This window comes from Halichoeres trimaculatus, unplaced genomic scaffold (assembly GCF_033239565.1).
Source record: "Halichoeres trimaculatus isolate MK-OKI-2021-1 unplaced genomic scaffold, fHalTri1.1 fHalTri1_scaffold_3, whole genome shotgun sequence".
In the NCBI taxonomy this organism is placed as follows: Eukaryota; Metazoa; Chordata; class Actinopteri; order Labriformes; family Labridae; genus Halichoeres; species Halichoeres trimaculatus.
In genome coordinates this window covers 6179804-6194443 of record NW_027437181.1, presented here as the reverse complement: position 1 = coordinate 6194443, position 14640 = coordinate 6179804, and the positions used below count along the sequence as shown (strand labels likewise).

General features: G+C 40.3%; 1 protein-coding gene across 1 annotated transcript in view; it reads left to right on the top strand.

The window, feature by feature from the left end:
* iqgap1 (IQ motif containing GTPase activating protein 1) overlaps positions 1-14085 on the top strand; it is a 39184-nt gene extending 25099 nt beyond the window's left edge. Inside the window, exons 16-37 of the mRNA XM_074666346.1 lie at positions 2599-2689; positions 2799-2966; positions 3085-3227; positions 3319-3489; positions 5134-5217; positions 5412-5483; positions 5802-5871; positions 7409-7773; positions 8109-8272; positions 8349-8573; positions 8723-8863; positions 9000-9084; positions 10182-10414; positions 10535-10667; positions 10910-11012; positions 11787-11922; positions 12049-12136; positions 12433-12642; positions 12768-12934; positions 13150-13272; positions 13398-13506; positions 13714-14085. Of these exons, the coding sequence (XP_074522447.1) occupies positions 2599-2689; positions 2799-2966; positions 3085-3227; positions 3319-3489; positions 5134-5217; positions 5412-5483; positions 5802-5871; positions 7409-7773; positions 8109-8272; positions 8349-8573; positions 8723-8863; positions 9000-9084; positions 10182-10414; positions 10535-10667; positions 10910-11012; positions 11787-11922; positions 12049-12136; positions 12433-12642; positions 12768-12934; positions 13150-13272; positions 13398-13506; positions 13714-13827 (3195 nt within the window). The 3' untranslated portion in view covers positions 13828-14085. The remainder of the gene's footprint in view (positions 1-2598; positions 2690-2798; positions 2967-3084; positions 3228-3318; positions 3490-5133; positions 5218-5411; positions 5484-5801; positions 5872-7408; positions 7774-8108; positions 8273-8348; positions 8574-8722; positions 8864-8999; positions 9085-10181; positions 10415-10534; positions 10668-10909; positions 11013-11786; positions 11923-12048; positions 12137-12432; positions 12643-12767; positions 12935-13149; positions 13273-13397; positions 13507-13713) is intronic.
* Positions 14086-14640: the final 555 nt, after the last annotated feature.

Here is a 14640-nt window from a genome sequence, read left to right as displayed (position 1 = left end):
GTTGCCAACAACAAGAACGATGGCTGACATTGACCGCACTATTTCTGTGTTCTTTGCACTTTTTACCCTCATTACAGCGCTGCAAATGAATGAAATGTAGTTGATGATAATTATATTGATGTTCTTAAAGTCATAAGTCCACCTCATGGTCCATCCACACAAACAACTTGATTTTATTCAGGTTTTTTTTCACCATCTCCTTACTCCGTTGACTGCTTCTTCTTCCTTTTTTGACTGCCCATGCTCAGTCAATCAATCAATCAATTAATCAATCTTTGCCAAATCATAACAAACGTTGTTTCAAGACACTTTACAAAAACATTTTCAGGTCTAATGTTCTTCTTCTATAGTTTTCACATTTTGCTGACCTGCCACTTATCGGCCAGGTATGGCATTGCAGGCTTCAGAGGTGATCGTTTTCAGTTTTGACTCATCATTTGGACAGAGATATTTCTGTGGTGTGGACAGAATTTTTATTTAAACGAGGACAAAAAAATATCCATATGTGTGGTCCAAGCCAGAGAGTCAGGGGAAACAATGCCACAACCCCCAGAATCAGAATCAGAATCAGAATCTGTTTTTTGGAGGAAGCATGGAGTGGAGCAGGATGTGATCTTTGTTGACATTTAAATACATGTCAAATTATAAATAGATATATAGGTCGCACCTGACTATAAATAAAGCTACATAAAAAGTGTGGCTTATAGTCCAGATAATACGGAACAGACTCTTTGAAAACACACAACATAGGAACAGAGAAACTGATTAAAACATTCCCATGTAAACACTCTGATTAAAGCAGTCTTACTCAAACAGTCTGTTTTTATTTATTTTCTCTGGTGTTGGTATAAAAAGTTTCCTGCCCAGACTGAGGAAATATCAGGCCGCTCAGTCTGCTTCCATAAAAGGACAGAACACTGACCATTGTGGATAAAGAGCCCATATCACACACACACTCACTCACTCACACACAAACACACACTCACCATGCTGTGTGTGATGGTTGCTTGTTTTAAGGTGGTGAGGTAATGACAGGAAGTGATTACAGCAGCACAGCTTCCTGTTGGAGTTTCTGTTGAGCTGCGATGAGGACCAAAACACTGAGGTCCATTTATTCAGAAAGCTGTTTTTGACCACAACATGTTAGCATGACACAGAGCTCAGATCAGGAGTTCAAAACTATTTGTCACTGTGTGTGTAATTGTGTGTTATAGTGTGTGACTGTGTAGTTAAGTTTGTGTATTTATTTAGCATACTATAAAGGGGCTGTAAAGAGTTTCTAAGCGATCTTGTAAAAATCTCCTTTCTAGATATATACCTGATCATAATCCACACTTTAAAATGAGATTATCTGTGCAATATAGGTAATTTCGAAATGCTACTTCTTAGCTTCCTGATTGAGTCAGGCAGAGACGTATTGATTTACAGCTTGTGGAAGTCTCTATGACAACACCACGCAATCTGAGGAAGTTAATTTGCAGCGATGGTGGACACTGGAGCCAAACTGTCGGACAGAAAAAGGACAGAAGAGCAGAAAAAAGATAAACAGGAGAGTAGAGCACGAGCTAAAGGCTAATGTTGATTCCAACCGACAGTCAGCAGTTATTCTGCAGTGGTCTGTTCAAACTTGAGAGTCTATCAATAAATGGAAGAGTGAGGTTACGTTACCTCATAACCAGGATTCACTAATGTTACAGATTACGGACAAGTCTCAGAGCACCGGGCTGACCAGCTCGCTAAATATAGCCAGCTACTAAACCATGGTACAAAGTTTGCTTGTCGTCATGTTTCAAACCGTAGCTCTCTGTAACTGTTGTTAAGTATCTTAACTCTTTGTGTTGTATCCAGTAAAAAGTTGCCTTAAAGTAAATTAAGTGTTAAAAAAAGATGTAAACAAACACACGTCTTGTTAATAGTCACGTCTTCACGACAGCGTGCATCAACTTCAGGCTAATAGTTGTTACCTCAATCCAATTAAAGCAGAGCCTCCTCACAACATCTTTAACAAAGAGAAAGGTGCAAGGAGGGAACAAAGTGTGTGTATTATAGTGTGTTGTTGTGTGTCACTGTGTGTTATTGTGTGTCGTTCACCCTGAGCTTCGAAGTTTTTCAGGAAGTTCCAAAAAAAGGTTTTGATCCTGGAAAAATTTCACCGGCTGAATAACTTTCACTTCCTGTTTCCACGTTTTGACATTCAGCACTTTAATAACTGCACCAAGCTACACCCAGCACACACACACACACACACACACACACTCACACACAAACGTGCACTCCATCACCACACCCAGTCTGCAGTGACTAAACACCACCTTCATACGCCAGTAACAAACACACAAGCAGAGCCCACACACACTTTCACACACACTCTCACACAGCTTCTCCTTTCTACCCTGGGGCAACTTAAGGGGTGGGACAAGCGGGGGAGGGGGTTTCCTGTTTGAGCAGATGCCTCACTGCCATCTTTAATATGGGTAAAGGGCGCCCTCTGTGTGCAGAGAGGAAGAACTACACCTCATAATTCCAATAATAATGTGAGTGTGTGTGAGTGTGTGTTATTTATGTGTTTAACTGAACATTTTTCTCGCATCCAATCAGGAGACTCAGGATCCATCAGCTGTTCTGTGGTTGGATGAAATTCAGAATGCCATCCTGAGAGCCAATCAGGACACACAGGAGGCACTTCTGTGTAAGTTCTCACACACACCCACGCACACACACACTCACACTCTGAGTTATTTATGTATTTTTGAGATTATCTACAGAGACAAAAAAAAAACTGTGTTGCTGTCTGCCAGTCTCTCAGTCCATCCAGGCTATAAACCAGGCAGTGGACTCTGGCGATCCAGCTCAGACTCTGGCGGCTCTGCGTAACCCAGGAACAGGACTGTATGGGGTCACACCTGAGTGTGCACAGACCTACCAGGATGACCTGTCTGCAGCCAAAGAGGAGAAAAAGAAGGAGGGTAAGGATGGATGAGGAGGCTGAGAGGCTGATGTTACACACTAACTGAGTGAATATGGATTATGTGTATGTGTGTGAGTGTGTTAACCTGTGTAACTGTGTGTGTTTGTGTGTTTTAGGAGATAACGGCAGTGAGTGGGTGCAGCACTGGGTGAAGGGAGGACATAACTATTACTATAACCTGAACACCAAAGAAGGGACATGGGAGGAGCCTGAGGGCTTCGTGCAGAACAACACACAACTCAACAAAGAGGACATCCAGGTGAGTGTGTGTCTGAAGCACAGCTTCAACACACACACACACGTTTACCTGTTGGTTCATCAATAAACTTACGGTTTCACTCTGCTTTCAGTCGGTGGTTTCTGGGGTAACCACAGCCTACAATAGGGAGCAGCTGTGGTTGGCCAATGAGAGTCTCATCGCTAAACTGCAAGCTCGATGCCGTGGTTACCTGGTGAGGAAACAACTCAAGGAGAGAATGGACTTCCTGAAATCCCAAGACCCAGCAGTTACCTGCATACAGGTGAGATAAACCAATGAGACTGTTCCTCTGTCAGGACATTTAAACTAATAAATAATCTCAAGGGTCGCGAAAGTCAGGGCCCGTATCCAGCGAGGAAACAGACCATTTGTGCTAACGGTGAAAAAAAAAAGGCGTACGTTGTGCAATGAGTTACCAAGACGAAATTTGGAAAAACAGTATGGAAAAAAAGTATGACTATGTGAAGCTAAACAGAAAATTTAGTCATTTTTCGGTTAACAGATTAGATAAGAGAGGCAATCCGAGTCTCTAACCAGCGAGGCTCGCTGCTGTCAGCTTGACAAGTTTGGTTTGCTCTTTGCTTTTATGTATCTTGGTCCTTCCAGGATGTGTGTAGTGAAATGTTGGGGTTGATCCGATAACTGCTTGTTAGGGCTGGGATTGGGATGATATGCTTTTCTCCTGATTCGATTCTTCTACGATTTTTGGGGTGCTGGATCAATTTAAATTGCGATTCTTCGATATTTCCAATTTTGGTTTGCTTTATTAATCTGATCTGACATCCCAACTTTTCTGATGACCTAATAAAAAAAAAATTTAAATGAAGGACTTGAATTAAAAAAGAAGACTATTTAACAAAAAAATAATAATTTAATTAGACAAAAATTCTTGATACTATGATATAGTGATTTTTTTTCTCCCAGCCCTACTGCCTGTAGTGTTGTAGTGTTCTTCATGGAGTTACTGAGGCATAGCTCCACAAAGCAGCTTTCATATTGCTTATTTTTATTTTTGAAGTCTTCTATTGTGTGCTCAGAAACACCAAACATATATTTACCCTGTTCAACATCGCCAAACCTTCCCTTTCTCTTTGTTTGTAATCTAGATTTAGATTCAAACAACATTATTATTCCCACAGGGGCAATTTGTGTGGAGCAGCTTGTACAAGACAGATACACAAACAGAAACAAAAACAAGCTGACGTAAATGCAACAGTACAAAAAAAACTAAACAAGGAGTTAAAAGTTAAGAACATAAATAAGACTAAAGAAGATGATGACAAGGTTAAGAGAGGATGAAGCGACTCTGTGAAGGCAATAAGTGGAATTTGTTGAATAGTTCAGGAATAGTGTCTGCTGGTTGCAAAGTGAGTTTAAGTCTCTCTGTTTTGCACCGGTTATTTTGGAGCAGATTTTTACAATCCTTGTCAGACTTTTTCTGTCTTTAATAGAGAGCTTATAAAACCAACAGATAAAAGAAGAACAGAGGAAACTTTCAATGAAAATATATATATTTTAAATTCTTGTAATCAAATCTCTATTTCTTCAGCTGAAAAATATTTTTCTTGATCTTCTCTCAGTGACAATGTTACCACTCCCCAGGTTTATAGCAAGTAGGTATCGAAATTGTTGGATGGGGGTTTTCCAGGAGGTCCTCAAACTATGATATAATCTGCACCTGTGCCAATTTCATGGTGTAATTATTTAACTGGTTGATAATATGCAGTTGTGCATGCGGTTAACGCTGCAGCCAAATGAGCCGTTCCGTAACGGTACGTTAGGACTTAATGATCCTGTTTGTTTAACCACTAAACATGTATACGGGCCCAGAACCTTAAAGTCAGGAGGTCATGTGTAAACTTGACAGTGATTGTATGTGTGTGTTTGTGTGTTTGTGTGTGTTCAGGCTCATTGGAAAGGACACAAACAGAGGAAGAAGTTTAAAGATCGTAAGCAGTACCTGAAGGATCACAGCGACGAGGTGGTAAAGGTAAAAACATTGAACCTGATTGTCTTTATCGTTCATGAACAAAATTGGTCTCAACGTTTAAGTGTCTTCGAACTATTTTAATATAATAATAATTAACAGTTATAAAGTAATAATTATCAGGGGTCTTTAGGAAAAAATGCCCACTCTGAATAATTGTTGTTTTTGGTGTGTGTTCGTGTGTGCGTGTGTCTCAGATTCAGTCGATGGTTCGGATGCATCAGGCTCGGAAGAAATACAAAGACCGTCTGAAATATTTCCAGGACCATGTGAGTCCGAGAATATAAAAATAATCTTTTTGTCACTTTCTTTTTCTTTTGGATTAAGTTTGAATGAAACAGGAAAAGACTCGACACTGTTTCCTGTCACATTAATCTGAGTTTAATCTAAGAGGAGACAAGCTTTAATCTGATCTGCAAATCAGGATCATGGCGGACTCCTTGTGTCCTGAGGATTTGTCTCAGCGTCCCCGGTGTCTCAGAGACAGATGGTCTCATTAAGTCCTCTGACAGCTGGATTCCTCTGGTCCTGCTTCTAATCAGCGGGATCGATGATGCTCAGTGATCGATGTCTTTGTTTCTACATAGATTAACGACGTGGTCAAGATTCAGGCTTTCATCAGAGCCAACAAGGCCAGAGACGACTACAAGACGCTGAGTGAGTAACTCGTAACCTCATCATGTCTCTCAGGTTGTGTCTGAAATCACAAACTTCTGCCCCCTACAGTGAGCTGGGGGGATTGCACGCTCGATGAAAAATACTCTAAACACCACTACTGGTCTCCTAAATGATGACATAACTGCTGCTGCATCTTTAAATTATTGAACTGAGGAAAAATTGAATTAATTAACAACATTTAGATAGGAAACTGAGATCCTTCATTTGGTTAAACATAACCCAGTCTGTTATCATGAGGACAGACAGTGTTCATCGCTGTCTCATTGTCCTGTTTCAACGGCTCCAATGTTTCCTCATGTTTTTAAGTTTCAAGATTTAAGTTCTTGAAATTCTAAAACAATTAATTTATTATCATTATTCTCCTGAAAATATCCCCTCACCCCTAAATTCAACATGGTGTACATCTCACTTACCAAAAACCATATCAGAAAAATAGCGCTAGCTTAATGCTAACATATGTAGGAAACTTCAAGAGGTTAGCATACATTGGTATAACGTCAGTTTTAAAACAGAGTTTAAATTCATTGTAAACAATACTGAGAACTGTAAATGTAAAAATACTTAAAGGAAGAAAGAAGAAAAGGTACATGGCAAGCTCAGTGTTCTAAACAACTTAAAGCATTGCTATAACCACCTCGAGACACTAGGAGGCTTGCTTCAATCAATAACACACAACAAAACAATATAACGTCACCTGATGTGCGATTTTTACTTATTATTATTTATCTACGGCCAGATCCAGTGACCAATTTTATATTTATTTACACATCCATTTATTACAATAAAATGTTGACACAGAAAATCTGTGAAACTGAATTTTTGTACGGAGAAAATTCTCAGGAGGAAGTGATAAAGCAGGGGTTGCCAACCTGTGGCTCACGAGCAGTGTGTGGCTCTTTGTCTTTTGGTGTGCGGCTCTTCGATCCATTCATAAAAATACATACGTACATATTGTTATGAGTAGTGGTGTGCCAATCAATCTAAAATATTGATAGACTGACCGTTGGGATCAGTATTGATTAATACTTGGGTGATGAGACTTATACTTAAGTTTCGGTTTCTCTTCACTACATGCACTCCTCTCAATTGCTCATGTGCTCATAGCGCAGGCAGATAGACAGATAGAACTTAGTCTCTTCTGCAGTAAAAACAGAAATTTGTCTTTGACAAGGCTCCAAGTACAAATTTAAACACACAAACACAACAAATCTCAATTTGAAAATTTGAAATGTATTGATTTTCATTTCATGTCATTTCATTTATGTCAGAGAGGAAGTGTGTTTATAAGACCCCGTGTGTGATGTGGCTCTTTGTAGTACCATTGTAATTTTTGTGGCTCTTGGTCTCTGATTGGTTAGCCACCACTGTGATAAGGGAATTGATAAAGAATCACATCAGACGAGCAGAATCAATGAGGGCGTTGATCTCAATAAAATCTTATCAATACCCATCCCTACCCATCATATCTCTGAATGTGTCTCGTCATATTCTAAATGTCCCAATCATGTCCCCCTAGTTAGCGCTGAGGACCCTCCGATGGCGGTTGTCAGGAAGTTTGTCCATCTGTTGGACCACAGTGACCAGGACTTCCAGGAGGAACTGGAGCTGATGCGTCTCCGTGAGGAAGTGGTGACCAAAATCCGGTCTAACCAGCAGCTGGAGAACGACCTGAATCTGATGGACATCAAGATCGGACTGCTGGTGAAGAACAAGATCACGCTGCAGGAGGTGGTGTCCCACAGCAAGAAGCTGACCAAGAAGAACAAGGGACAGCTGTCCAACATGATGATGATGAACAAGCAGCGGGGCGGCCTGAAGGCGCTTAGCAAGGAGAAGAGACTCAAGCTGGAGGCGTATCAGTATCTCTTTTACCTGCTACAAGTAAGGCCAACACACATACTCAGACACATACACATGCTATGGGGTTCCAAGAGGGCCAAATAAGTTGAACAAACCTGAACCAGAAAGAAAGGAATGAAGACAAAGTTGGTTGACAGCACAACAACAACAAATGATTTTAAATAACACACTTTTTAGTGTTAAAAGCTTTTGCAACAAGCTTTCTGTCTATGTCCGTTTTGGCGCCCCCTGTGGCCGAATTAATTCCTTTTATGTCTTTTCTGATCTTTTCCTTTCTAGAGAGAGATGCTACCGCTTTCTTTCTTTCTTCAAATATGGTCATCATAACTCATTAACGTGTGTTTGTGCTGCTTCAGACCAACCCCACCTACCTGGCCAAGCTGATCTTCCAGATGCCGCAGAATAAATCCACAAAGTTCATGGACTCTGTGATTTTCACGCTGTATAACTACGCCTCCAACCAGAGAGAGGAGTACCTGCTGCTGAAACTGTTCAAGACTGCGCTGCAGGAGGAGATCAAGTGAGAGCCAGACCTGATCAATCCATCACCTACCCAAACCTGAATCCATCATAATATCTGTCGTACCTGTCCACAGGTCTAAGGTGGACCAGATGAAGGAGATCGTTACAGGAAACCCCACTGTCATAAAGATGGTGGTCAGCTTCCACCGTGGAGCACGGGGACAAAACGCTCTGAGACAGATCCTGGCCCCGGTCGTCAAGGAGATCATGGACGACAAATCCCTGAACATCAAGACAGACCCAGTGGATATCTACAAGAGCTGGGTGAACCAGATGGAGACGCAGACAGGAGAAGCCAGGTGAGAGGAAAAACTCAGGACAGATCAAAGTCCAAGCTTCAGAGACTCTACAGACTAAGAGAGTGTGTCAGAGAGTCTCGTCCCATCATCTCTTCCCTGTGTTTGCCTGTTTGATCATCTTCTATGTGTCTGGTTTCTGTTGTCCTCAGTAAGCTGCCCTACGATGTGACACCTGAACAGGCGATGGCACATGAGGAGGTGAGGACGCGACTGGAAGCCTCCATAAAGAACATGAAGAACATCACAGACAAGTTCCTGTCGGCCATCATCGTCTCTGTGGACAAAATCCCGTAGGTCCTACATTCAAAGAGTCTGTCTTCTGTCAGAGTCTGTAGGTTTCTCTGTATCAGTCTTTCTCTGTCCGTCTGGATGCCTCACAGATGTATTTTTGGACAGACCTAAAAAAGTGTTTTTTTGGTCACTCAGGTACGGGATGCGTTTCATCTCAAAGGTTTTGAAGGACTCCCTTCATGAGAAGTTCCCGGATTCTACGGAGGACGAGCTGCTGAAGGTCTGAAATTATTTTATGTGAACATGTTTCCGTTTTAAAGGTTTTTCTCTGCAAACACAGCCAGAGGACCCGGCCTTTGACCACCCCTTTGCCAGTCTCTGGATAGTTTAGTCATAATGGGCGAACTGGTCCTTTAAACCTGAACACTGCTCTTCTTCTCTTTTTATGAAAACAGTTCCCTGTCTTTCCTCTCATTTTCTGTTCCTGACTCTCTGCTCTCTTATTTCTCCTTCCTGTTTCCTGTTTCCATCTGTCCAATCAGCTGCAGCTCCTCTGTCGGTGCATCATCCTTCTCTATCTGCTGGCGTTAAGGCGAGTCACGCTGCTCTTCTCCTCCTCTTTCTCCACAAGCTAGAGCTCCTCCTCGGTCTCATAAAAAACAAATATGAAATGCACATCATTTCTTTAATGAAATTGTGAATGTGATGTCTTTTTTATTTTTCCAAAATTTGCATAAATAAAAAAAAAAGAAAATTTGAAAAAACTTGCAACAATTTCAAAAACTACAAAAATTTGAAAACTGAGCAAACTAATAAAAATCAAAACTTAAAAAATTATTATAATTGAAAAAAAAAATTAAAATAAAAAAATGCAAACATTAATAAAAAAATGAAACATGAAAATTTTGCAGTTTTGAAAAACAAAATTGAAAAAAGGCTACAACAAAATTATTAAAAACTTCTGCGAAATACTTTGACATCTTAAAAATTTTAAAATCTATTTTGAAAATAATGCAAAAATTCCAAACATTTGTGAAATTTAAATTTCTTTGCAGGTTGCAGACCATTGTTATGTATCTTTCTTATTTTTAGATCAACACAACCACTGAAAATCAGTCTGACTTATTTATTTTTCACTAAATATAATTCATTTATCAGATGACTAATCCGTAATCTTAAAAATGAGACTGATTAATCTATAATCTAAGAATAAAGTCGAATTATTTTGCAATCTGAATCTGTTCTGAGCCTTAAAATTACCATGTGTAAAATCACAGATTATGTCTTTAATAAATCAGTGATTTAATCTTTAAATGGTCCCATTAAGCTTTGTTTTATGCTGTGATGATTTTAATGTATTGTATTCTGCGTCCTCAGATTGTGGGTAATCTGCTGTATTATCGCTACATGAACCCCGCCATTGTTGCGCCTGATGCTTTCGACATCATCGAGGTGTCAGCGGGCGGTCAGCTGACCACCGAGCAGCGACGAAACCTGGGCTCTGTCGCTAAGATGCTGCAGCACGCTGCTTCCAATAAGATGTTCCTCGGCGACAACGCCCACCTGAACCCGATCAACGAGTACCTGAGCGCCTCCTACCTGAAGTTCAGGTGTGATGATTCTTTCAATTCTGACTTCACCTCCTCTTCATCATCTTTTTCTGTCCTTTTATATTCTTCTTCTTCATCATCATGATCATGCTGTCTCCCTCGTCTTCCTCTTCATCACAGGCGTTTCTTCCTGGCGGCGTGTGACGTCCCGTCTCTGGAGGATAAATTCAACGTGGATCAATATTCTGACCTGGTCACCGTCACCAAGCCGGTCATTTACATTTCCATTGGAGAGATCATCAACACTCACACGGTGGGTGGAGTCAGAGCGCTGAACAACATGATCAAATATGAAACCATCATTTACTGTTAGATCTGACTCACTGACGCCCCCTGTCCAATCAGACTGCATCTACAGTTCTTTATTTGAATATCATTTATAGATGGACTCACAGACTTTCTGCTTTCCTTCCTTTAGCTGCTGCGCTGACTGTTTTTATTTTTTTAATATGTATTCATATTCTTCTTTGACTTTCTGATGTTTTCTTCCTGCAGCTGCTGTTGGACCATCAGGACGCCATCGCTCCTGAACACAACGACCCAGTCCACGAGTTGTTGGAAGACCTGGGTGAGGTTCCTACAGTGGAGTCTCTGATTGGTAAGTCCGGGATTGTTTGTGATTTAAAGTATGGTGGAAGAAAGACATGGAACTCTGAGGCTCTTAAAATAATGCAGATTTGTTGTTTGTGGCCGTGTGCTTGTTTTTGCTGTTGATTTAACTCTACTGTAATGTTGGCTCATCCTTACAAAGTTGAATCTGAATATTTTTACTCTCTGCTAATCCCTGTGGTGTCAACTCCTCTTTCTATTTGTTCAGATGTCTCACTGCAGTACTGAACTTTCAGTCTGTACTCTCAGGATTTATTCTCACTGTCGCTAAACTGTTTATCGGGCTTCTGGTTGAGTTTAGTGTTGAGCTGACATTGGTGTTTCCGATCAGATTCCTTTACAGCAACAATTTAAAGGGGCTGTGAGGAGAAAAAAAAGACTCCTTTGATTAATTTTGTAGTGATGGTGGCCTAATTGGAGACAGAAAAAGGACAGGAGAGCAGAAGAAAGCTAAACAGGGCAGAGATAGAGCACGAGCTAAAAGCTACAGCAGAAGCTAAAAGCTAAAGCACAGGCTAAAGGCTAAAACATGAGCTAAAGGCTAAAACAAGAGCTGAACAGTCTCCATTCATTTCCAAAACAAACACATGCCTTGTTAAGAGTCACATCTTTACAAGTGTGCATGCGACCCGGGGACCATGGTGTCGCTGCAGTCCGCTTCAAACAGATCCTCCTCACAGTCCCTTTAAAGTCTTAATATTACAATAACAGTTTTTCAGTCTTTAGCTATCTGTCTGATGTGTACCTGTTTATCTTTGCCCAGGTGAGAACCCTCTTCCTCCTGACGATCCAAACAAAGAGCTGATGGGAAAAACTGAAGTTTCTCTCACTCTCACCAACAAGTTTGACGTTCCTGGAGAGGCGAACGCCGAGATGGACGCTCGGACACTGCTGCTCAAGTTAGCTCAGATTCAGATCTATTAGATTATGTTCAATAAATCATCCCATTAACCGGATCATTGAGTTAATTGGATTTTGAGATAAATGCCTTTAATATTTTTGGTTTTTTTTCCGCTGGTGTTTAGCACAAAGAGGCTGATTGTGGACGTGATCCGGTTCCAGCCGGGTGAGACTCTGACTGAAATCCTGGACTCCACAGCAGGCCCTGAACAGGTGGGCAACTAGATCCTGAAACTAAGTCCAGATTGATCGATGGATGGATGAATGGATAATTTTTAGATCTCCAAAATCCCATGTACAAGATGAGAAGAGCAAAAAGTTGTAGCATCCACAAGGGGGCGCCAAAATCAACACAAACAAAAACTTTCTTGACTGGTTTCACTGAGTCTCTTAAAAATCAAACACATCTTCTCTTTGTGTGTCAAATTTGGAAAAAAAAATATTTAATTGTTTTTCTGTAAAAGAAACAATCTTTTCTTTGTTTGTTTTGCTTTCTTGTGGGGAAACAGGAAGCGGAGTACCAGCGAGCGATGCAGAGGAGGGCGATCAGAGATGCAAAGACTCCAGAGAAAATGAAGCAGGTGAAGCCTGTGGTTGACGACAGTTTGACTCTGCAGGGGAAGAAAGACAAGATCCGGAGCAATCTGCAAAGACTGGCAGAGCTGGGGAAAGTCCACCCCCAGAACCGCTACCAGGACCTGATCAACGACATTGCCAAGGTGAGAAATCACCAGATCATCTGAGACGCCAAGTATAAAGAGATGGAATATACGACCAGTTAAAACAATCTGTGCAGAGAAGGAATCTAATTCTTTGCTTGCCACTGTGCATTTGTGTGTTTCAGGACATCAGAAATCAGAGGCGTTACCGTCAGCGCAGGAAAGCTGAGCTGGTCCGTCTGCAGCAGACAAACGCAGGCCTCAACTCAAAAACCAACTTCTTTAACGTTCAGATCGACTCATACAATCAGTACATCAAGACCTGCATGGACAACCTGGCCAGCAAGAGCAAGTAAGGACTTTTTATACAAACTTAATTTACAAGAGTTTGAAACTTTACCTATGACAGTCACTTAACTTACAGTTTTAAACTTTATCTGTAGCATCAGAAACTTTATATATATTATTATAAACTCTTTTGAGGAGATAAGAGTTTGTCTTGTTGTAGTTCTGTTTGTTGTAGTTTTATTTTACCATTACTCACTATGATGTGTCTTCTGTCCTAAGGTTGTCAAAGAAACCTGGAGACAACAAGGCAAAGAAGAGTAAGCAAGTGTCTCAGAAGTACACGGCGTCTCGTCTGCATGAGAAAGGTGTCCTGATCGCTATCGAAGACCTGCAGCCCAACCAGTGAGTGTTAATCTACTTTAACCTGTGCCCTACAAAAGTTTCATGCATGTCAGGATCCAGTTTGCTTTCATAGATCTGATCACTGCTGAGGTTTAAATAATAGTTCCCTGTTTCTTTCTTCACAGATTCAAAAATGTGATTTTTGAGATTTCACCGTCAGAGGCTGTTGGAGTGTTTGACGTGAAGGCTAAGTTAATGGGAGTTCACCTGGAGACGCTACAGCTGGAGTATCAGGTACTGACACTGCTGACTAAAATTAAATTAACTTCACTCAGATCTCATACTAAGAGCACTGATGAAGCTTCTGTTACTCCTGATTATCACAAAATTTCACATATGTGATGCATTTATTAGCTGCAGGTTGAAGCGATATACCTGTAAACTGGCTTGGTATTAAATTCTTATGGGATTAGAATAACCTGGGTTCTGTTTGTTTCTCAGGATCTTCTGCAGTTGCAGTATGAAGGCGTTGCTGTGATGAAACTCTTCGATCGAGCAACCATCAACGTCAACCTGCTCATTTTCCTGCTGAACAAGAAGTTTTATGGGAAATAATGACAAAAAAAACGGCTTCAGACTCTGATTTAAGATCCAAATCAGATTTTTGTTTTGTCGTAACCTGAACACGTTCCTCTTTGCACTTCTCTGTCTATGCAAACCCCTGATCTTTATTTTATTCTGCTTGAGATTTTCTTAGACAAGTCTGTCTGTAGCTGCAGTCACATGTTAGTGTTTGTATGTTTATCTTTAAATATTGGAAACATCTCATGCATGGGCTTGGATCATTATAAAAACATCTGTTTTACGTACAAAGTCATGTTTGGTGTCTTTTGTTAGTCCTCTTATTTTATCTGCTTCAAGTGAGAAATCAAAAAAGAGAAATTATTATTATTACTATTATTATAAATGCAACTATCATTAAAATAATTTTACTTTTAACATTTGTATGATAATAACTACTGCTAGCAGTAATGGTAATAATGATAATAGTAATAATAATGACGGTGATGTTGATGGTTTTCTGCAGACGATGTTTGAAAACAAACTGAGAGTGGAGGATATTTCTTCCTGTTTTTTCTGTTTTAGATGAAATATACAGTAAGACGGTTTTGACAAATTTTAAATCAATCTATTTCTGCCCTCTGTTATTTTTTATTTCATTTTTTTCTTTTTTGATATTAGCATTTATCTTCTGCACATAAATGTTCCTCCATCAATAGAAAGAAATAATTCTGTTTTGATTCCTTTGATTTCTATCTTGTGATCTTTTTCTGAAGTGTTTCAGATGGTGCAGGTCTGTACGGGAGCCCAGAGGAGACAATTATAGCAGGATTAACTTCATAAAAATATGTTAAAGAGAAACACAAA